Raw genomic sequence first — 24,145 nt, 5'->3', positions numbered from 1 at the left:
CAGCAACTCTTTTCAAAGCATCTGTTAATTCACCTTTTACAATGCTGACAGATCTTTTGCAGTTATTCTCAACTCGAGAAATTTTGTCATCTACTTTATTTTCTAATGACTTCAATTCATTTTCCCACATTTCTTTTAAAACAGCAGTCTGCTTTTCAAGTTTTTCTTTAAACCCACCATTAAGTTTACTAATTTTTTCAGTAAAACCACTGTTAAGTTTTTCAAGTTTACTATTAATTTTTTCAGCCAAATTAGTTTTTCCTTGTATAGAGCCCATTAAAGCTGCAAACATTTCCTGCATACTTCCAAGTTCCATTTTTGGCATCATTGTTCCACTAGAACTATACCAAATTTGGTGTCAAATGTAACTTTAACTGGTAAGAACGAATACTCTAACAAAGAATATTACTGTCTCTCGCTACTGCAGAATAATACTGCAGCAATAAAACACAAACGAGAGAAAAAAAAGTAAAACTTAAGTTGCAAAGGAAATGCACCATATACAAGAACAAAACACAGTGCTCATACAAGCGTCTGCCAACAGCAAAATGTGTCAAAGGCTTTAGGAAGACTGTGCAATGTTTCATAACAACAGATTGCCTCCGACGAACGTGATGTCACAACTGTTTACATTAGATTCGTTTGAGCGGTTGCGAGCGAGCTTATGCGCATATGCAGTCGAGTCGTGTATGAGTAGTACCTTCTCCCGCTTCAGGCTACAGAAGTGTGGCAGTTAGCTGTATAAGCAATAGCAGCAAGCAGCCAGATGCTATCCGAAAAAATTTTACTGGTGCGCCTAAGCTGCCAGATTCACGTATGCCCAACAGGCACAGAACTAGGGGCCAGGGGCAAACCGGGGTATTTACCCCAGGCGGAAGTTTTGGTGGGGGGTGCAAATTCATATTATCATAGTATTGAGTAAAAAGACCTTGTTTCACAAAGCACCTAGCATCCAGCGCACGTTGGTCTATCGATTACGCATATGATTTTGAACACATCTCTGTTGGTTTTTGAACATTTTTTATCAAATTCTATGTTTATTTATGAATGAATCGTAAGTTGATTATTGAATGCGTGCATAGTGTATGTGATGTCTGTGCCAGGGGAATCCCCATCGCATCTAGAAATAAACTTTCCTGCAAACAAAAGGGGACGGGTCTACGTGCAATACACACTGTCGACTTCTTTGACATTGCAATGCAATTTCGTTCAAACGTAAGGGTGAATGATAATCGCTGTTTATGTGGTTGACTGGGTTTGCAAATGATCAGCGTTGTTATAATTACTAGAGAATTTCATAGTTTCAGACAACCAGAGTGGAAATAAACTACCAACAGGAATCACAGGCAACAAAGATTACATATTGTGTTCTCAGTGATCCAAGAAAATGAAATTTTGACAGAAAATTTTTGGCCAGACCGCTACACTACTAAGGGCCAGTTATACAGTCTCCGGCTAGCAGCCGCTAAAGTTCTATTCTGGAGGTAGCGTGGAAAACGCGTTGTACGAACACGTAATAACGCCTAACTGGAAAATAAATGCGGGATAACTAAACCGGTGGTTGTGGCAAGGTTTGTAAAGTTAACCAGAGAATAAATTTTGACACTGGCAGGAATAGTTACAGAATTAGTGATGACAAGATTGTTTGTTAGAATGAGGAAGGAGAAGAAACAGGGACTCCCCCAAGTTACGGAAGAATATGACGATTCCAAATTTATATAAAAATTCCGTACTACTACTTTTCGATCTCATGCTTCAGAAGCTACAGAGTATGAATGAAATGTGAAACTATTTCCTAACATAACTTTTTGCTTGTAGTAGGCCTAATAGGCATTTAATATTGGTACTTCGTGAATGACCATTTGTGCCAAAACAGTCTCGTTTATTTGGTGTGTGTAACAATTGCTGGAATATTAGGCAGGCCTATTTCGTTTTATCTAGCAGACAGTGACAAAATACACGTAATCAGTTCAAGAAGCCACACCAGTCTTGGGTAATATTTGTATTAACAGCTTTTCTAGTATTAAACAATGTTATTTCATTTTTTCCTGTAGCAAAACGTTGACGAACTTTGATGAGGTAATAGATTCTTTCCAAGAAAGGAAAGCACGCCATGTAAAGTTGTAGCAAGATTAGAGAGAGAAAAATGCTAGGACTTAAGAATTGAAGAAATGGGTACTGTCTTGCTTGTCTCCTGTCTTTACTGGTTTTATGTATCCTATATTTAATTTTATGTCACACAAAACAGCAAGTTATTAGCTAATAGGCAATAAAGAGTGCAAATTTTCTAAAGAATTCTTGTTCTTCCAGTTACAAATAATCCCATCCAGTATTAATTGCGAGTTTATTATTTTAAGAGGGCAGGAGGATCTGCAACGAATTGTCGCATGGTGCAGGGAATGACAATTGAATCTCAATGTAGACAAGTGAATCTCAATGTAGACAAGTGAATGTGCTGCGAATACATAGAAAGAAAGATCCTTTATTATTTAACGACAGGCTAGCCGGTGTGGCCGAGCGGTTCTAGGCGCCTTAGTCTGGAACCGCGCGACCGCTACGGTCGCAGGTTCAAATCCTGCCTCGGGCATGGATGTGTGAGATGTCCTTAGGTTAGTTATTTAAGTAGTTATAAGTCTAGGGGACTGATGACCTCAGCTGTTAAATCCCATAGTGCTCAGAGCCATATTTAGCTACAATATAGCAGGTCAGCAAGTGGAAGCAGTTAATTCCATAAATTATCTGGGAGTAGGCATTGGGAGTGATTTCAAATGGAATGACCATATAAAATTAATCGTCGGTAAAGCAGATGCCAGACTGAGATTCATTGGAAGAATCCTAAGGAAATGCAGTCCGAAAACAAAGGAAGTAGGTTACAGTATATTTGTTCGCTCACTGCTTGAATACTGCTCACCAGTGTGGGATCCATACCAGATAGGGTTGACAGAAGAGATAGAGAAGATCCAACAGAGAGCAGAGCGCTTCAGTACAGGATCATTTAGTAATCGCGAAAGCATTACGGAGATGATAGATAAACTCCAGTTGAAGACTCTGCAAGAGAGACGCTCAGTAGCTCAGTACGGGCTTTTGTTGAAGTTTCGAGAACATACCTTCACCGAGGAGTCGAGCAGTATATTGCTCCCTTCTATGTATATCTCGCGATGAGTCCATGAGAATAAAATCAGAGAGATTAGAGCCCACACAGAGGCATACCGACAATCTTTCTTTCCACGAACAATACGAGACTGGAATAGAAGGGAGAACCGATATACTCAAAGTACCCTCTGCCACACACCGTCAGGTCGCTTGCGGAGTATGGAAGTAGATGTAGATGTCAAACCGGCCGACTGGGGCAGGAGAGGCACCACAGGACATTTTAATTTGCACTGGCCTGAATATAGTTTGATGGCTTCCATTACAAAATATTACACGTTTGAATTCCACAGAGCGAAATACAGAGACGTGTGATGGAAGAATGCTGTGTGAAGAGGCGTGGCACTGCACTTTGGCACACTTAAGACCAAATGACATGCCTTAAGTTCCCTCAAACATATATGTTTCATGTATCAGACTCTTCAGAAAGATGTGCGCTACAAAATGAAGATTTTTTAAATTTTCCGCGCCCTGCCTCAAACGCTCGAGGGAGGGGGAGCGCCACTATCTAATATTGTCCCGGTTCGGAAATATCGTAGATCCGGACGTGATACACACAGCAGCCTGAGTTGTAGTGGGGAGGGGGTAGTCTCCACGTAACCCGTGTTTACGTTTATTGATTTTGTTGTTTCCTCTTCGTTTATTGCTCTCACGTCAAATGAAAACAAAACAGATTTCTGTGGCCGGCAGCTATCAGGTGAATTAAAATTCATTCACATAATTACGGAAGGCTAAAATATGTTTCCACCTTTCTGACAGTCAACCATTAATCGCCTTGCAGAACAAAGAAGTGTCTTTAAAGAAATTTGACTTTTATTAATCTTTTCTGCTGAGGCGGTCAATTTATTTGAAACGAAGTGTTTAATTCCACACTATTGGCTAGTTTCAACTGTTCGCTGCATTTCAAGTTCACGTTTTCATCTTCTAGCACGTATGGCATTATGCCATAATAAAGAACCAAACATGAGATAATACAGTACTGGTACTCCAAGAAAATTTACATCTGAATATGGACATAGGAATGGGCACTTTAAGCCAAATTACCTTTTAATATGTAAGCCGAATTACCTTTTAATATCGTTCACAAAATTCCCATACTCTTGGAGTAGCCGCTAATAACTTGTTTCTTTTATGACATAATGTAAGATTCCACATGAACGTACGGGTTTCCTGCGTCATCGTAGTTGCACAAGCGCAGCGACGCCTGTCATCTGGTGCAACTGCTGAAACAAATCTATTTCTAACAGGTCGCGTGAATATTTTCTGAATTATTGTTTGAAAAGCGTTATTTTCAAGTAAAGTCAATTTCTGACTCTCATTCAAAAATCAAATCTTTGAGGATGACCATTTAGAATATTTTCGAGCCCAGAAGATCGGACATTTATGTCGTTGTTAAAAATTTTACTGGCATATTTGTGTGATGTATCTTAAAGTATAACACACGCAAAAAAGATCAACTTTATGTGTTAAAGCTTAGCTTCTCTTGCAGCTTATTAATCCAACATTATATGTGAAAGCTTTTCTTTTCTTGTAGCAACGCTATGTATATTAATTTAAACCATTATGTTTTCCTATTTGTGTGTTCGCACTGCTTAACAGTGATGTCGCTATTGGCTGACTACATCACGTGTCCTATGCTCTGAATATCCGCTGTCATCGGCTGGCGAGATGGCTTGACATGAGCTATGACTGGCTTACAAAAGCGCATCGCTATCTCGATTTCAATCCTTCGGAAAGTAACATGCGGTGTTTGATGGAATTCGTATTTATACTTTCGTAATACGAAAATATGCAATGTACATGTTGCTGCACATCAGACATCTTTCCAAAACGTGTTTTTTCCCCTGAGTTTCGTTTTCCAAAGTACTGGGAAATTCTATGTGGGTGTATAAAACCACAACCATTGAAAGGATTAATAAGTTTTACAGTTCAGAGGAAAGGTATACTGTTACTTAACACATAAAAGTGTATTTTCATCCGGGAGAAAGTGTATTTTTAACCAGGAAATCTGGGAATTTTTTTCCTCGGCCACGTATACACCCTGTTCACCGTATTCACAAAATCTTTATCACTTGTCGTGTTTCTCAGTCTTTCAGCACACACACACACACACACACACACACACACACACACACACACACACACACACACCAGATGTAACAAAGTTGACTGATCTTTTGCCGAATGCTGCAGCCTCGGCGTGTTGAAACAGTGAGTACGATCCCCTGCGGCTGCCGTAACAGTTTCCGGGCCCCCACTCGTGTGTAGGCTGGCCACACTGCCCCGTTGTACTGCTCGCCGCCACCGCTAAGATGCCATCTGCTGCTCCACTGCGCTCCTGTCACTACTGCAGCCGTTGCGGATCATCTTCTTTCTTGCAGCTCCAGCAACTCAAAACGGGTTCCGTTCAAACTTCTGGTAGTACCGGTTCACTAAATTCTTTTGCTAACATTCACTGTTCGGTCCATCAAAATCTTTCTCTCGACTGCAGATTAAAAATACTACGGCTTTAGTGTTTCCCAGCCGATGCACCACGTGCGGCAGCACGGTTCCCTCTGTCCCTTTATGATGAATCTGCACCTACCTGTGAACATTGTCTCAGCAGATCATCAGTAGGGAAGCCGAGCGAAACCTACTGTACTTCGACATGAACCAGGCTGCAATTAAAGTCGCTAACCTATTGTTTCGGTAGAAAGTTTTCACATGAAATGAAAGGTTGGAAATTTTGTCCTTAATTAATATATTCTGAAACTTAGGTGAACAAGTATCACTGCCAAGCCCTTGCTAGTCTTAACACAGTCACTCACAATCCCTTTCACTCACATTAGCAAATTTATGGTGTTGCATTTCCCGAAAACGTAATAGCTACAAAAATACGGATTGTTTGTGATTGAGAATGCTCGACAAATATTAAGTCTGTTGGTACATAATGCAGTCAGTTTTTAGCCACCGACCTGCTCAATACGCCACACGGAATTTGTTTTTTCTCGTCACAAAATTCACTTAAAAATTCCGAAATTCCTACAACCCATTGGAATAATTACGCTCTCACTTTACAACACTTTTAATGCATGAAACACTGCTAGATCTGGCAACTTATCATTTCCATCGGAACTACTACTACTACTACTACTACTACTACTACTACTACTACTACACACGTCCGAACTGTTTCATGGCTAGGCTCCGACTCCTCTCTAGAATACTCTAAGTCTTCTCTACCAGCAGAGAAAGGTGCGTGAAGAATATTGCTTTACCATTGGTCAGTTTATTCAGCAGCCAATATCAAAACAACATTCTCACGTGCCAGTCCGTGCTTTTCATCAATAACCAATCGCAAAATAGTAAACCTAACAACTGCACTTTTTACTGATGTAATTATCTAATATTCTGAAGTTTTGTTTATGCATACCCTATCCAATACCGCCCTCTATCGGCTGATACATAAACTACATGCGCGTCCAGTCTCGCATCACCATCTGTCACTATCCAGCTCTGAGACACATCTCCCACTTAACCGCCTCCAAGGCAGGATCGGTATACGGCGCTACGCCTTAAGCAATCCCCTAAAGTGAGAGGGCAAACAAACAAAGAAGTCTGCTAAGAAAAAGGACCCTTCGGTGGCCCCAACATACCACTCCCTACCAGTTCTGCACCTGAGGATGAGGTGGAGATCTTAGCATTCCCTGAGGACCTGGATCTCACTGATGCCTCGTCCACAGTAGAAATGGATACAAATACTCAGTCGGTGGCAGCAGGTGACCCTGAGGCATAACCTGCTGCCTTGCATGCTTCATGCCTTTCCAGCCTCACGATAACGTCATCCTCTAGTGGAATTGCTGCAGTTTTTTCCACCAACTGGCTGAGCCATGGCAACTGTTAAACTTTACACCTTCTTTCTGCATTGCCCTCCAGGAAACCTGGTTTCCGACAATGCGGAACCCTGCCCTCCACAGCTGTAGGGGATATTACAAGAACTGTAGCGACTATAACAGTGTCAGGTGGAGTTTGTGCCTATGTCCTGAACTCCGTATGCAGTGAACCTGTGCCCCTTCAAACCCCTCTTGAAGCTGTGGCTGTCACGGTAAGGGCAATGCAGGAAATAAGTGTCTGCAATGTATAACTTCCTCCAGATGGTGCAGTACCCCTGAACGCATTGGCTGCACTGGTTCATCAACTCCCTGAACCTTTCCTACATTGGGAGATTTTAATGCCCATAACCCCTTGTGGGGTGGCACCTTGCTTACTGGCAGAGGTAGAGACGTCGAAACTTTCCTGTCTCAACTTGACCTCTGCCTCTTAAATGCTGGGGCCCCCACCTATTTCAGTGTAGCTCATGGCACTTAGTCGGCCATTGATTTATCCCTCTACAGCCCAGGATTTCTCCTATCTGTCCACTGGAGAGCCCAAGACGACTTGTGTGGTAGTGACCACTTTCCCATCTTCCTGTCACTCCTCAAGGGCCATTCCCTCTGTCGTCTACCAAGATGAGCTTTAAGCAAGGCAGACTGGGATGCTTTCACCTCTGCTGTCACTGTTGAATGTTGAATCTCCCCCACACTGTACCATCAGTGTGGTAGTTGAGCAGGTCACTAGGACGATCGTTTCTGCGGTGGAAAACAGGATCCCTTGTTCTTTAGGGTGCCCACGACGAAAGTGAGTACCTTGGTTGGTCGCTGGGAATCACTGAGGCCATTAAAGAGCGTCATAAGCGGTATAAGCACATAAGCATCACTCTTCCTAGAGCACCTAATAGCTTTTAAACAGCTCCAGGAAAGGAGTATGTGGGAAACACTATCTAGAAATTGGGATAGGATGAGAGGTAATGTGTTAACATTCAGGTAACAACTTCTGTGGCTGCAGGTTCTAGTACAATTTCTGTAATATTGTATTAAAAACTAATGTAATGTATGAGGTGAAACTTGCACCAAAATAAATATCACAATAGTGAATATGGAAAAAAAAAAACACTTAGAAACACAGTCTAAACGTAACTAAATAAAAGCAGTATGAATACATACACAAACATACATACACCGAGCGAGGTGGCGCAGTGGTTAGACACTGGACTCGCATTCGGGAGGACGACGGTTCAATCCCGCGTCCGGCCATCCTGATTTAGGTTTTCCGTGATTTCCCTAAATCGCTCCAGGCAAATGCCGGGATGGTTCCTTTCAAAGGGCACGGCCGACTTCCTTTCCCATCCTTTCCTAATCCGATGAGACCGATGACCTCGCTGTCTGGTCTCCTTCCCCAAACCAACCAACCAAACATACATACAACATGATTTTAGCCACAAAAAATTATTGCAGAAGCCTGGTCTCTTCTCAAAGACCTCAAAATACTATCTCAGTAATTTCTTTAAGTCATCTCTGTATTGGGCATCCAGATGGTGTCACTACCAATTTTGTCCCAATTACCTTATGAATCCATAGTGGTACTTTATTCTGAAATGGCGCACATCCGTGATGGGGTCCATACCACCTGTAGTTTACCTGCTTACGTTGCAGCCCATGTCCAGTAGTGGGTTTCAATAATTTGATCACAAGATTGCAATCACCTAACCTCAAACCATTTATTGGTCCTTGGATAAAGTCAGACTTTGTATTACTCCCCTCTCCTCCCCAAAAAAAAAAAGTACTCAGAGTCCACTGTTCCACAATACCTGGTAGTTTGGTAACAAACTCCCAAAAATGATGCTGAAATAGGCAGTTTTGTCCTGCTACACTAGTTAGAATCCCATTTGTCTTAACAAGGATCACTGACTCTTTTGTGTAGACTTCTGTTCGGGTTCAACCAGAAGTTAATACTCAGTCAGTTTCCAATGGTACTGAATCAATCATATCTTAAGATACATTCTCCCAATTCCTATGTTGACTGTATCTGCAGGGTCCAGCCACTCAGGCTGCGCATCAAAACAACTACCCTCCTCTATTCTGATGCCATGCAATTGGCCATATTGCCGTACTCACATGTAACACTGTGATTTTACGATTGAATTTGCAGCCAGGAGAGCATCCTGTTGCTACACCATGAGACCTAATTAATCGAGTATAACAGAATAAGTAAAGTTGTCAACATTTGACATTGTGTAAATTTCTGCTAGCTATGTAACTGGAGTGGATGTGCACACAAATGGCTCATTAGTTGATACTTATATATGTAAAGAATCTGTAGAATTCCTCATACTGAAGTAAACCATAAATTTAAGCTGTAGAGATTGTAAACAAAGTCACAAATTTTTATTTTATTAATGGTTGTAATCATAACTTGTGAAATAATTGATTTCTTTAGGATTTTGACAAAACTTAGAAATTGTAACTAATCTTATTGCCACTAAGGAATGGAACTGAGGTTCCATTCTGATGATATAACACTGCATACCTTTTTTTATTTCAGACAGCTGATTTAAAATGTCTAAATATTTTTTAATGATATTGAAGTATCATCTATAATAAGTACAAGCCAGTCCACTTGATTTTGCTTAAAACAATATGTTCAAGAAAATCGCATAAGCAACTGTAAGGTTCTTGAAGACCTGTCTGCTTTGCTTTTTAATTAGTAAAAACTTTGAGTATGTCTCAGAAATTGTTTAGTGTATTCATGCTTAGCAAGAAAAAACTATACAAATCAATGAGCATTCTCATTTTTACAAGTGCATGATAATTATACCATCAGTTTAAATAATAATAATCATCTTCCAGAATCAGATTGCGGAGCTGAAAGCTGCCCAAGCTCCAGGAGCAACAGCTCTGCGCACTGCACTTCTTGATCCTTCAGTGAATCTGCTACTTCAGCGGCTGCGCCAGGAACTGCTGTCCACAAGGGCACGCTTGGAAGAGACACAGAATGAGCTCAGTGCTTGGAAGTTCACACCAGACAGGTCAGCTTTGTTACAGACATACTCTATACAAAAACTCTTTATTAGACCTTTGTAGTGTATTACTTTCCAGATATGTTCAATATAATTACATTTTCTGCTACATATAAATATTAATAAAATATCCAATATCTTGAACAAAATGAAATTGTTGAATTTTTTTCAGAATATTAAAGATAGTTGCCATCATCATTTATAAACGTCTCTCAGCTTGATTAGTAAATGACAGAAAATCACTGAGCTCAAATAATTTAAAATACATTGACTTCTTGCTCCATAATCATCCCACATGTAATTTACATTAAAGAGCCAAAGAAACTGGTACACCTGCCTAATATTGTGTAGGACCCCTGTGGGCATGCGGAAGTGCATGATGTGGCATGTACTAGACTAATGTCTGAAGTAGTGCTAGAGGGAATTGATACCATGAGTCCTGCAGGGTTGTCCATCAATCCATAAGATTACAAGGGGTGGAGATCTCTTCTAAACAGCACATTGCAAGGCATCCCAAATGTGCTCAATAATGTTCACGTCTGGGGAGTTTGGTGCCTAATGGAAAAGTTTAAACTCAGAAGAGTGTTCCAGGAGCCACTCTGTAGCAGTTCTGGAAGTGTGGGGTGTAGCATTGTCCTGCTGAAATTGCCCTAGTCGATCGGAATGCACAATTGACATGAATGGATGCATATGATCATACAGGATGCTTACATGTGTGTCACCTGTCAGTCATATCTAGACATATCAGAGGTGCCATATCACTCCAACTGCACATGCCCCAGATAATTACAGAGCCTGCACCAGCTTGAACAGTACCCTGCTGACATGACGGGTCCCTGGATTCATGAGGTTGTCTCCATACCCATATACCGAGCGAGATGGCGCAGTGGTTAGCACACTGGACTCGCATTCGGGGGGACGGTGGTTCAATCCCGTCTCCGGCCATCCTGATTTAGGTTTTCCGTGATTTCCCTAAATCGCTTCAGGCAAATGCCGGGATGGTTCCTTTGAAAGGGCACGGCCGATTTCCTTCCCCATCCTTCCCTCACCCGAGCTTGCGCTCCGTCTCTAATGACCTCGTTGTCGATGGGACGTTAAACACTAATGTCCTCCTCCTCCATACCCATACACGTCCATCCGCTCGATTCGATTTGAAATGACTCATCTGACCAGGCAACATGTTTTCAGTCATCAACAGTCCAATGTTAGTGTTGACAGGCCCCGGTGAAGCGTAAAGCTTTGTGTTGTGTAGTCATCAGGATACCGAATGGCCCTTCGGTTCCAAAAGCCCATATCGATGATGTTTCGTTGAATGGTTTGCATGCTGACACTTGTTGGTGTCTCAGCATTGCAATTTGTGGAAGGGTTGCACTTCTGTCACATTAAACAATTGTCTTTAGTCGTCATTGGTCCCATTCTTGCAGGATCTTTTTCCAGCCACTGCGATGTCGGAGATTTGATGTTTCGCCAGATTCCCGATATTCACGGTGCACTTGTGAAATGGTTATACTGTATAAATCCCCCTTCATGACTACCTCGAAGATGCTATCTCCCATAGCCCATGTGCCAACTATAACACCAAGTTCAGACTCACTTAAATCTTGGTAACTTGCCGTTGTAGAAGCAGTAACCAGTCTAACAACTGTGCCAGACACTTATTGTCCTACATAGGTGTTGCCAACTACATCACCGTATTCTGCCTGTTCACATCTCTCTGTATTTGAAAGTTCTTGCCTGTGCCAGTTTTATGGCACTTCTGTGTAGATTCCTGTAGTCATAAAATGTATTTAATTCACTACATGTTAGAGTCCCCATAGAATTATTGACAACAGGAGATACTTACGATAATGAATAGATCACAACATACACAGTCTGCAGAACATTTTACATTCATTCATTTCACTTTGCCCTGTGTATTCCAGGCAGGTTCTTCTTTTGCTGGTGTTAGATGGTTCAAATTTCAAGGGAAGTTGTGGAGGAATTTATTTCCATTCACCCTGAAACTTTATAAATAGTTGCTAGATTCTCAGTGAAATTGATGTGACAACCCGTTTGTGCTTTAATTTGTTTTGAAGCTGTTTGATGGGGGTTCAAGTCACCATTTTGGACTGTCCAGTCCAGCAAATCCATCCGCTTTCCTTTGAAACTTATTACAACTGTCTTGGACTCATATATGACATTGTTTAATACCTATATCTCATATCTTGTTTGTGAACTATCTGTATGTGTGATCAAACATGTACTAATGACCAGAGTGCATAAGGGAAAGTTTTAAAATTTAGTCTATAACAATGTATACCATACTTTTGAACCAGTTTTTTGAGTTAATTATTTATATTATTGGTTCTAGCAATACTGGTAAAAGGCTAATGGCCAAATGCAGGCTTCTTTATCAAGAGAATGAAGAACTGGGACGTATGATTTCTAGTGGCAGACTTGCAAAACTTGAGGGAGATTTAGCACTGCAAAAAAGCTTTAGTGAAGAAGTGAAAAAATCCCAGTCTGGTAAGTATTTTTAATTTCCTGAAATGAAATTGACAGCAGAATGTTTCTTATAACATTAATATAGTTTGTGGTGGTGGTGGTATGTGTAATTAGTATAAGTTCTTTCAATAAAGAAAAGCCACTCATTTAGACATTACTTACATTTGATATGAAAATTCATTACTACACCCTGTTAAAGTGTTGTTTGACACCCATATACTTCTTGCGAACAGAGAAGTTTAAAACACAAAATACACCCATTCCACAATGTGCGCATGTGCGCGCGCGCCCACACACACACACACACACACACACACACACACACACACACAGAGGAAAACAGTTTCTGGTTTTGAAGCACCCCTTTCAGCGTCAAAAAATTTAAAACTAAGGGTCGACAAAAGCCTGCTTTCTTTCTATATCTCAGACATCAACATGTTGCAACTTCCTGACATATTGAAACTGTGTGCTGCTCCAGGACTTGAATGTGTGGGATCTCTGCCTTTCATGGACAAATACCGTCCAACAGAGCTATCAAAGTGCAACTCAACCCACCTTCACAGCTTTACTTCCACTAGTATCTCTCCTAACTTTCAAACTTGTTAGAAGTTCTCCTGCATACCTTGCAGGACTTAATATTTCTGGAGAAATGAGTCAATATGCTGAAGTTTTTTACACAACTAGAATTGTGCTGAGAATTAGTGATTTTTTTTTTTACATTCAGAAGAATGTTGAGCATATGAATTTCAGTAGATTTGGGATTCAAATATACCGGGTGATCAGAAAGTCAGTATAAATTTGAAAACTTAATAAGCCACTGAATAATGTAGATAGAGAGGTAAAAATTGACACACATGCTTGGAATGACATGGGGTTTTATTAGAACAAAAAAAAAAGTATTGCTAGACGCACGAAAGATCTCTTGCGCACGTCGTTTGGCGATGATCGTGTGCTCAGCCGCCACTTTCGTCGTGCTTGGCCTCCGAGGTCCCCAGACCTCAGTCCGTGCCATTATTGGCTTTGGGGTTACCTGAAGTCGCAAGTGTATCGTGATCGACTGACATCTCTAGGGATGCTGAAAGACAACATCCGACGCCACTCACCATAACTCCGGACATGCTTTACAGTGCTGTTCACAACATTATTCCTCGACTACAGCTATTGTTGAGAAATGTTGGTGGACATATTGAGCATTTCCTGTAAAGATCATCATCTTTGCTTTGTCTTACTTTGTTATGCTTAATTATTGCTATTCTGATCAGATGAAGCGCCATTTGTCAGACGTTTTTTGAACGTTTGTATCTTTTTGGTTCTAATAAAACCCCATGTCATTCCAAGCATGTGTGTCAATTTTTACCTCTCTATCTGCATTATTCCATGAGTTAATCAATTTTCAAATTTATGCTGACTTTTTGATCACCCGGTATAACTGAGAACAGCACTCTTCCCCTAAGTATTTACTAGCAGCAAACACATCCTTGGAAATACATCTGTCCTCCATATGCACCCACATAGATAGTTAAAACTTCTCTTCTACATTATCTGTGGGTAAGTTCCTCTTGATTTAGAATAAAAAAATGTTTATTGTTGCAATACACTATGTACTAATTGAGATGTCTTATTTTTTAAAGATGCTAGACTGCCGTACAAATTCCATGCATCTATCCAGATTTAGGTTTTCCATTGTTTCTTAAATTTAGCAGGCACGTGCTGGTATGGTTAATTTGCAAGACCACATTGATTCCTGTTCCATTTCTCTTTAAACCAAGATGCTGTTCCATACCTAATAAAGTCATTGTTGATGTGATCTTGATCTTCCATTTCCAAGTGTAAATGGTTTACTGACAAAACCATGAGATCAAAATGAAGACACAAGAAGAATGTGTCTGTAATTGTGAAAGTGATTGTGACAGCATATGTTGACAACAAACACCATGTGCTCTGTATCAGATCATAGTTTATGATCAAGCCTTAGATTTTTCTCATTTGTCTTAATGAGAGATAAAATAGCGTAGTGTATGTATATTGTTTAGAAGAGCAGGTATATTGTTATCATTGCCTGAAACTGTCAGCAGTTGATAAATAATAATATTCCTATGCAACTTTAAATGTGTAGCGGTAAAGGTAAAGGTATGTAAATGTAAAGGTATCAGTTGAGAGAGATTTTGCTGGAGGGGCGGCAACTGATACCTTTACCTTTACCGCTACACATTTAAAGATGCATAGGAATATTATTATTTTTCAACTGCTGACAGTTTCATGTAATGATAACAATATACCTGCTCTTCTAAACAATATACATACACTATGTTATTTTATCTCTCATTAAGACAAATGAGAAAAATCTAAGAACGTTAAGGTATTGGTATCTGGTTCCTGGTTCATGTCAGATGAAAACCCGGCAAGAATCACTGTTAAGACTATACCTGAACTTGTCCATTTTACTGTGTGTTTGGAGACAGCTGTTCCAGTGACGGCGGTAAGGTCCCAAGCAAGGCTACCTGCAGTACTCCGTGGCTGTCTGAGGGGACTGATGGTGAGATATCGGTCTTCTTGTGGTGTTGTACACTGGATCCTTTATTGTATGATTATATGATAGCGGAACAAACACTGGTAGCAGTTACTTCTGTAAAATATCTGGGAGTATGCGTGCGGAACGATTTGAAGTGGAATGATCATATAAAATTAATTGTTGGTAAGGCGGGTACCAGGTTGAGATTCATTGGGAGAGTGCTTAGAAAATGTAGTCCATCAACAAAGGAGGTGGCTTACAAAACACTCGTTCGACCTATACTTGAGTATTGCTCATCAGTGTGGGATCCGTACCAGATCGGGTTGACGGAGGAGATAGAGAAGATCCAAAGAAGAGCGGCGCATTTCGTCACAGGGTTATTTGGTAAGCGTGATAGCGTTACGGAGATGTTTAATAAACTCAAGTGGCAGACTCTGCAAGAGAGGCGCTCTGCATCGCGGTGTAGCTTGCTCGTCAGGTTTCGAGAGGGTGCGTTTCTGGATGAGGTATCGAGTATATTGCTTCCCCCTACTTATACCTCCCGAGGAGATCACGAATGTAAAATTAGAGAGATTAGAGCGCGCACAGAGGCTTTCAGACAGTCGTTCTTCCCGCGAACCATACGCGACTGGAACAGGAAAGGGAGGTAATGACAGTGGCACGTAAAGTGCCCTCCGCCACACACCGTTGGGTGGCTTGCGGAGTATGAATGTAGATGTAGATGTACTGTAGCGCCTGGACACGTTTCCTGTCTGCTGGAATCACACTTTGTGGCACACGGAGGGCCCATGCTACAATCTGCTGTGTTTGACCAGCCTCCAGTCGCCCCAGTATTCTACCCTTCATAACGTCATCAATGTGTGTTCTTTGAGCCATTTTCAACACACAGTCACCATTAGCACGTCTGAAAATGCCTGCACACTTACTCACTGCACCGTACTCTGACGTTCACCTAGACACCTCTGCGTATGTGGACTGCTGCCACTACCACCGTGCGATGATGTCAGGTCAAATGCACCACATGGTCATATCCCGAGGTGATTTAAACCTGCAAATGCCAACCAGAGTGTTGTTTCACCATGTATCAGCATTATCCTTAATTTATGAGCATGAGTTTACTTACCTACCTACCTCTCCTAGGCTGTTTTCTGCATCAGGATGTAGGTTTTCTGATAAACTCAAGTTTTATGTTACATAAAGGCTGGATGCAATATTCAGACATAATGAGACTTTTCTGATCATTGAATGGTACATTGTGTATTCGAAGCTCATTAGGAAAAAATTATTTGTTTATTTGGTTTAAAAAATAGTTTCTTAAGATAGGCATGATGGTAGTTTTTTCTCTGTGTTTGGTGAGAGTGTGACTTTTTTGCCAGATGTTTCTTAGAAAGGCCAAGTTTTCTTTAATTTATCATATTGGCTTATCAGATTATTCATTCTTTGTCTGAAGTAGTACTGATTTCAACAATTCACATACTGCTTCCTTTGGGATGATTGTGATGTGACTAGTTTCACATTTCAACATTACCTTGGCTAAAATAGTCTTAATTTCGTTTCTCCAAAAATTCAGAATGCTAATTTTACATTCACTGGGGTTTAAATTGCTCGCTTGAATTACAGGCATGTGTAGTGTCTGTCATTAGGTATGTCCAAGAAATGTATGATACCAATGTTTTCCAGTTTCATGTTTTCCAGTGTGTGTGTGTGGGGGGGGGGGGGTGTTTGCTCTGTGATATACAGTATAGCTGCACAGCATTTCATCAGACAGCAGGCCTCTTGCGCTTGGTTTTCCCTATTGGATTCTAATTAGCATGTCTTTGTTTCATTACTCTTATTTGTCGCTAATGTAGTGCACTTGAAAGTATTCTGAAGTTCTTCCAAAATTTTGTCAGTTCTTAGAACAATTTACACTAACCAATAAAATTAGCAACTCATTTGCAACTTTTTGTCATTGAATTGCGATGTAGTTTGTGTCCGTTGATAATACAGTGGTGTGTTTTGCATGTTACAGTTGCATGTTTAACAGTTGTTAAACAGAAATAGCCTTCACTTCGACACAGCCAGGCAAGAGCCCTTATTTCATTTTTTTTCCCCATTTCTAACTTCTAGTGTTGTAGGTCACAAATTCCTTTTGTTATGCTAGTATTGTTGATCATCCAGATACTGGTGTTCCAAGCTACTAGGTGGTACTGGTACTCCTCTATGCAACTGAAATGTGTGGCACTGTGGTAAGACAATGGAATAACATTTAGAAGCACAGCAGCTTAAATCCCAATCCAGTCATCCATTAAGTTTTTCTGTCATTTTCATAAATTGTTCAAGGCAGATACAAAAATGTTTTCATTTGAGAAAGAAGCAAATGATTTGCTTTGTCATCCTGCCACAGCCTCAGCTTGTGCTTTGTCTCTGATGACCTCATCATCAGTGGGATGTTAAACCCTAATCTTCCTTACTTTCTTCCCTTTATTAGTATTGACATTATAAATAGTACTAATTTTAAAACCAGAGTGAAATGCTTAAAAGTTAATACAGAAGCAGTAAAAATGTCATAATTCATTATTTAAAAACTATGCAATTTCTCTTCATGTAGGAAACTAATTGAAAGCCTCCACTTTTTTGTGTAGTCACCATGGTTTTTATAACAACATTTCAATAGATTTTTGATGTCTATAGTGTCATTTGCTTTTGTAAGTGGTGCCAACTTTCCTGATTCTGGTGTGTGTGTGTGTGTGTGTGTGTGTGTGTGAGAGAGAGAGAGAGAGAGAGAGAGAGAGAGAGAGAGATATGCACATTCCTTTTTAATTATATGCTTAAGAGAGAGATGTTATTTTTGTGATCATTTAGTAGGATGTTTATCAGTTATGTATTGTGTTGGTGTTTGCATTGAGTACTTCGTCATATTCGCTTGATCTTTTAGTAGTTGTTTCTTTTCTATCTTTGTTTTGATTATGTGGTAATTTTCTTGTAAAGTTATCATCAGCTGTCTTTCATTTTTTATCCTATTTTCACATCTTTGTCTCTTGTAGTTGACTGGTGATTCATTTCTCTTGAACTTCGTGAAAAGTTGATTGTCTTGTCCCACATTTTAGTTCCTGGGGTAGGAATAAAGATCTGGGAATGTCAGATGGGGTGACAGAAGGCGACAGTGGGTGATGTGGGAAATATATCAAGGAGAGAGAATCTAATGTCAGAGCTTGATTTCAGAAAATCATAGACTTGTCGAAGTAGATTATTGATGTCTTGATGGTACTGAGTGACAAGGTGGCTGCTTCTAAGACTTTTTACAAGTTTTAGGGCAAGAGGTGGTTTGTGCACTTGTTGTATGAAAGGAAAGCCTGGTTGAGATGATTAATGTAGTTGTTCAGATATTCAGTGGCGGAGCAGAGTAATTCACCATGGATGTCTAGGCTATAAGGCAGGGAGCATGTAATGTGGAAGGATGGTTGCTGTCAAAAGAGCAAGTATTGTTGCTTATTGGCATGGTGTGGGCTTCAGTAAGCTAGAAGTCAATATCGAGGAAGGTGGCTTCGGGTTTCAGTAAGCTCCAGGTGAATTTGGAGTGAGAAAAGTGAGTTTAGCTGTTGCAAGATGCGGAGGAGTTCTTGACCATGAGTCAAGATCAGAAAAATATCAATGAATATGTTGGTATATAGAGTGAAGAAAAATGCACGCACTTGGACTTCGCAGTGCAATTCTTCACATACTGACGAAACAAAAATGTCTCTCACCAAATTTCATCATGTGCATATTTTGGCCAGTAAATGGACATTAACGGCTGGCAATTTGGCAACACTGTAATTGCATGTATAGTAACTACTTTTGTCAGCATACAGAGCAGTGCTGTGCAGTGGGTTAGTGTGGAGGAGGTCGAAGGTTCAGTTCGGGGTTGATTCTTATTTGTTTTTATTTGCTAAAAATAGTCTGCGTGGTACAGTATTTGGTGCCTTAGTCGTCATACAGTGATGACCAGTGGGTCTTCTACAAAACATTCACAGTTACATACTACATACACAGAAATGAAAGTACAGTTGTGTTAATTTATCAGCTTTTAAAGATGCCTTTTGAATGTCATGGACGCGAATTGTTTCGCACCACTGCATCTACTAGATTCCAAACCTGTTTCCTTTGTACCTTCCCCCAAATGGTCCCATCAAAATTATGTGCAAAGCACATTGCTAGCCCTCTTGGTGACATAAGGCTCCAGTGAAATGTAATGGGTCTGAATATGGCAAGACTAATAGTTGGTATTAATCAGTGGGACCATTGGGGGAGGGTACACACACAACAAGTTTGGAATCTAGTAGATGCTCGGGTGTGAAACAATTTGTGTCTACAACATACTAAAGGTTTCTTTAAAAGCTGCCAATGAAAACAATTGTATTTCCATTTCTGTGTTAATAGTATGCAACTGCAAATATTTTGTAAAAGACATGCTGTAATCACTGTACGATGATTAAGATGCCAGATACTGTACCATGCAGACTACATTTACCAAATGAAAACAAATACGCCTCAACTCAGAATCGAACCCTTGACCTCCTGCATGCTAATCCAAAACACTAGCCACGAAACCAATTGCACAGCAGTGCTGCTATATCCTGACGTACCTGTGATTACAGTGTTGCTAGAGTGCCAATCTTTAACATCCATTTACTGCTCGAAATATATGCAGGACAAAATTTGAGGAAGACATTTTTGTATTGGTAGGATGTGAGAAATTGTGCGAAGAAGTCGGAGTGCACGAATTTTTCTTCACCCTGTATATTCATCAGCATTTAGTAGCGACATGTATGACGCTAAATGAAAATGCATTTATCAGATAATGTATTCTTGGTGTCAGTGACACCACAATGTGTTCACGTGCAAATCTAACACATCTTCTCATTTGCCTGTTAAAACTGAGTCTGCGTCCCTTCATAGTGAAGATTTTGTATATCATGAGATAAAAATGTTGATATCATCCTGGACAAAGATAGGATTAAGATGTACAAATGTGACTCAGAACAAAAGATGTATTTTGTTATTCATTTTTGATTGCAATCGTTTTTAAATTAGCCGGTACTTCAAATTACTGAAATAGTCCTGCTAACCATTATTAAAATATAATGTAACTGAATAGATAAAGAATTTACTCACAAAGTGGCAGCAGGCGAGCATTCACACACACACACACACACACACACACACAAATATTCCTTAAATTTATATGCAAGTGTTCTTTTTTTTGTCAGTACAGTTACATTATATTTTCAAAATTTGATTCTTTTTTTGGTATATTGTTTTTGCCTGTTTATAAGATGAGGTTTTTTCCCAAATTTGACATTTTCAGATTAAATTATTGCTGCTGAGATCAATTTTTTTTATTGTGTAATAGATTCATATAGGGGCATCTTATATTTACAACTGAAGTTTTGGCTACTGAGGTTTCATACAAATTTATTTTGAAGAATTCTCAAGGGTAGAGCTTAGCAAACAATGTTTTTGTTCGATAGGCTTGAGATTTTTCGATATGCAGAAGCCTTTGATACAGTATCGACCTCGCTCAGACAATCGCGTGACACTTGACTTGCAGTGGTAGGGCCAAGGATACACATGAAACTATGAACTAGCCACTTTGAGCAGGTTTACAATAAAGGTCCTCGTACATGTGTGGATACCATATATATATATATATATATATATATATATATATATATATTGCTGGATTTTAAGTAAAGGTAACATTCAAAGGGGAAAATCTTGTTCTCCAAAAACCATTACTTGATTCTGAACCCAAGTCAGTATTTTATTTGGGTATGAGAAATTGTAATGATTTTGCATGTGGGTTGCAAGTGACAAATTCTGCCATTGTTCACATAGTAGAAATGGGAAAAATGTCACCAGCTTTTAACCATCTTTAGAACAAGATGGTGACATTCAGATGAAACATGAAAGAAAATTAATCCAGAATTGACTGCTAACAAATGAAATAAATCACATTGAACTGGCTACAGTTGTTATCGAAAGAATAAATTACAGTGGAAAGTCATGTTGTGGAGGTAGTACCAACAGATGTCACTAGATCCCAGGCTGACCGAAGTTAAATTGGACTGAATCATGATTGTGATCTTTTGTTTATGTACTAGTTGCTATTGTTGTGTACAACCTGCACGTTTCACCATTGCTCAAGCATTGTACTATGGAATGGTTGGAAGGGGAACAGTCACACCAGCTTGGCTGAGAACTGTAATGAGCAGGGGGAGTGGAGTGATGAACGGGCAGCAAATTTCGTCATGCTGCCAACCATGGGAATCTATTTTGTTCACTTTGGCTTTTTATGAACATCTACCACATTTAAACTTTCGTTTGTCTGAATCCCTTTATACTTGGAATCAAATTGACTGTAAAATTCGACAAATAGTCAACAATAGCATACATTTCTACAGGAGATGCTAAAAGTCTAGATTGGGTGCAGTGGCGCGCTTGTGTATTTTATGAAGTACTCGCCATTAGGTATGATAAGAACAATGGGGGGTATGTCAGCTACTGGTTATACGCAGCTAATGAGACAGCAGATGGTATTTTTGGGAACAAGGGACAGAGTAACATTCTCAAATGAGTATAGAAGCGAATCTGCTGTGTGTTCAGAAAAAACGTGTTGTTTCCTCAGGTCCAACCATAACCATAACCTCAGAAATAGCAACATATTTGGAATAAATGGCCAAATATTTGTGACAATGAAGATATATGTTTCACAGTTGTCGTGTTGGGATGACGTCAATTATGATTAAAAATAATGATACGACAGATGCCAGCAAACAAAAAAAGGCAGTGAAGATAATGTAAACCATTTCTTATTATTTTATTTCTCTTTGTATTATCAAAATTTAGCAATGAATAAAGGCATAAGCTTAGTGTAGATGCATTTGAGGGTCGTGTTACATCCAGGGTCATCTTACTCTCGGATACATACTGTATTAGATCTTGTAACCATTATTGAACTGTGTGTTTTAGTTGCTTTGATAAATGTAATCTGTTTCAGTTATCTTTTAACTGTCTTGGATGGTTTATTGTATATTATTATTTATTTATATAAAAGGCCATAGTGACTTAATTAATATTTTTACCTTGATAATGTGATTGTGTGTGGAAGTATTATGTAATATTAGGAATGGTTTTCTTAATAGTGAGATAATGATTTTTGGCAAAGAACAGTACAAAGGGAAGTGTGTGTGTATAATGACTAGTTTTTCACAGTTCACTTTTGTAAGTGCGCTGATTCTTTTGAAAGAGCACTATGATGTGTGGAGTATATTAGCTGAACTGAGTCAGATGAATGTTTTATCTGCAACAGAAACATTGTGGATTTGTGAGATATGCAGGGCTATCCCTTCAGTTGTGTTCATTTTAGTGTTTCAAACTAGCTTAATTTCTACTGTACCACCAAACATACAGCTTAATTAGTGTTCATGCCAGTTGATGTTTTATTGTTTATTTTTTCTCCATCCAATTTACCCACTTCCACATTCTTCCCAATTTTTTTGTTCCTAATATTCTCTTTTTTGCATTTTTCCAGAACTAGATGAATTTCTTCAAGATTTGGATGAAGACGTGGAAGGAATGCAGGGTACAATATATTTCTTACAACAGGAACTGCGTAAAGCAAAGGAATCAAATGCTGCCCTACAGCAAGAGAATTCTGCTTTGAAATCTGGTGGAGTGACAACAACAGAGCATAATACTGGTTTACGGACAAGTGAGGTGGGAAGGGAATCGAGGCCACGGACGCCTTTGCCTTTGTGTCATAATGGGATAAGGGAGAAAGGGGAGGATGACTCTAGAGGTTGGGATGAGCGGACTCAAGGGTCAGATAGGCCACTAACCAGGGACACATCCTCATCCCAGTCACCAGGTACTGAAAATGCAGCAGACCGTCCGGCAGGCCGAGATGGGTCTCATCCACCACAGCAGCCACCTCCTGAGGAAGACAGTGTGTCTTGTGATGCTAGGTCCCCAGAAGATACCCGTCTGTCCCCTCAGCGTAGACCTCATAGTCAGTATGAGGAATCGAACGATTCAACGAACGTACATTCCAGCATGCCCCCTAGGACGTCTCAGAATAGTGAGAGGAACTGGCAAAAAGTTATCGTTGAGCAAGATGATTCTTCTAGTGACTCAAGTGAATTAATACTTAAGATTGAATCTGAAGACATCGCTGATGATGATTTGGATCCCCAGAGTTCTGATGCTGGAGCTGAAACCAACAAAGTGGGTAACAGTGTGAATGAGAGAGACAGGAGTGTGCCCATTAGTGCAGATAGGACTGCAGAGCGTAGTGATGTCATAAAAGAGCAGTCGAGGGATGGCAGAGACTCCCCATCATCCAGGAAAAGAACATGTTCAAATGATGACAGCAGTAATGATAGTGACAATGTACCATTGATAAAAAAAGTACGTCGTGATTCAGAAATTTCCCTTCATTATAATGAGGAGGATGATGATGCAGGCCTGACAAATGGAGAGAGTGGTGTTTCAGGTAGTAGGACTAGTGGGAAGTAATGCATAATTATTTTGCATAATCACATGCGTAGTATTTATCAGCATAACGTGATATGTTTTATTCCCAGTTTATTTAAGTGCAGTCTCACAAATTTTATAATATGTTTTGAACATCCAGATTTATTGTGGTAGAAAGTTGTCAGCTATAATTTTGTATACAATATGTGTAAAGTTACATGCAGATGTAAAATAAAATGTTTTATGAATATTGAACAGCCAGTTTTACCTTCAGTGTTAAAACTGTAACATATGAAGGTCATAATGTCACAAACTTTCACACACATATAGTGAATTTAATCCTATTTTAGAATCTTTCTGTTGGTAGAACACCATTAATTTGTGTCTAGTTACATTTTCTGCCCACCGTATTTGGTCACACAAAGTCTTCAACAATTATTTTATCATTCAAAGATATTACGCAGGCAGTCTTTTCATTTCTTGCACAGGGCTTTATAAATAGTGTTTTAATATGTTATGTGAATTTTCACTGTATTGTTGCATCCCTTCTCAGTAATCTCCTCCTAAGAGAAATTGCATTACTTATTCTACAGTGCACATGTATGCACCAAGTGAAAAGCAGCTCAAAT

The 24,145-nt window shown here is 39.7% G+C and overlaps 1 protein-coding gene across 2 annotated transcripts in view; it reads left to right on the top strand.

Annotated features, from left to right (window-relative positions):
- LOC126236104 (pre-mRNA-splicing regulator WTAP) overlaps nucleotides 1-23,764 on the top strand; it is a 40,065-nt gene extending 16,301 nt beyond the window's left edge. For both annotated transcript variants that reach the window (XM_049945172.1, XM_049945173.1), the window contains 3 exons: nucleotides 9,855-10,033; nucleotides 12,375-12,529; nucleotides 22,576-23,764. In XM_049945172.1, the coding sequence (XP_049801129.1) occupies nucleotides 9,855-10,033; nucleotides 12,375-12,529; nucleotides 22,576-23,558 (1,317 nt within the window). In that variant the 3' untranslated portion in view covers nucleotides 23,559-23,764. The remainder of the gene's footprint in view (nucleotides 1-9,854; nucleotides 10,034-12,374; nucleotides 12,530-22,575) is intronic.
- Nucleotides 23,765-24,145: the final 381 nt, after the last annotated feature.

Source organism: Schistocerca nitens, chromosome 2 (genome assembly GCF_023898315.1).
Source record: "Schistocerca nitens isolate TAMUIC-IGC-003100 chromosome 2, iqSchNite1.1, whole genome shotgun sequence".
Classification (NCBI taxonomy): domain Eukaryota; kingdom Metazoa; phylum Arthropoda; class Insecta; order Orthoptera; family Acrididae; genus Schistocerca; species Schistocerca nitens.
Note: the sequence above shows the minus strand (reverse complement) of the source record. Positions and strands in the feature narration are given on the sequence as shown.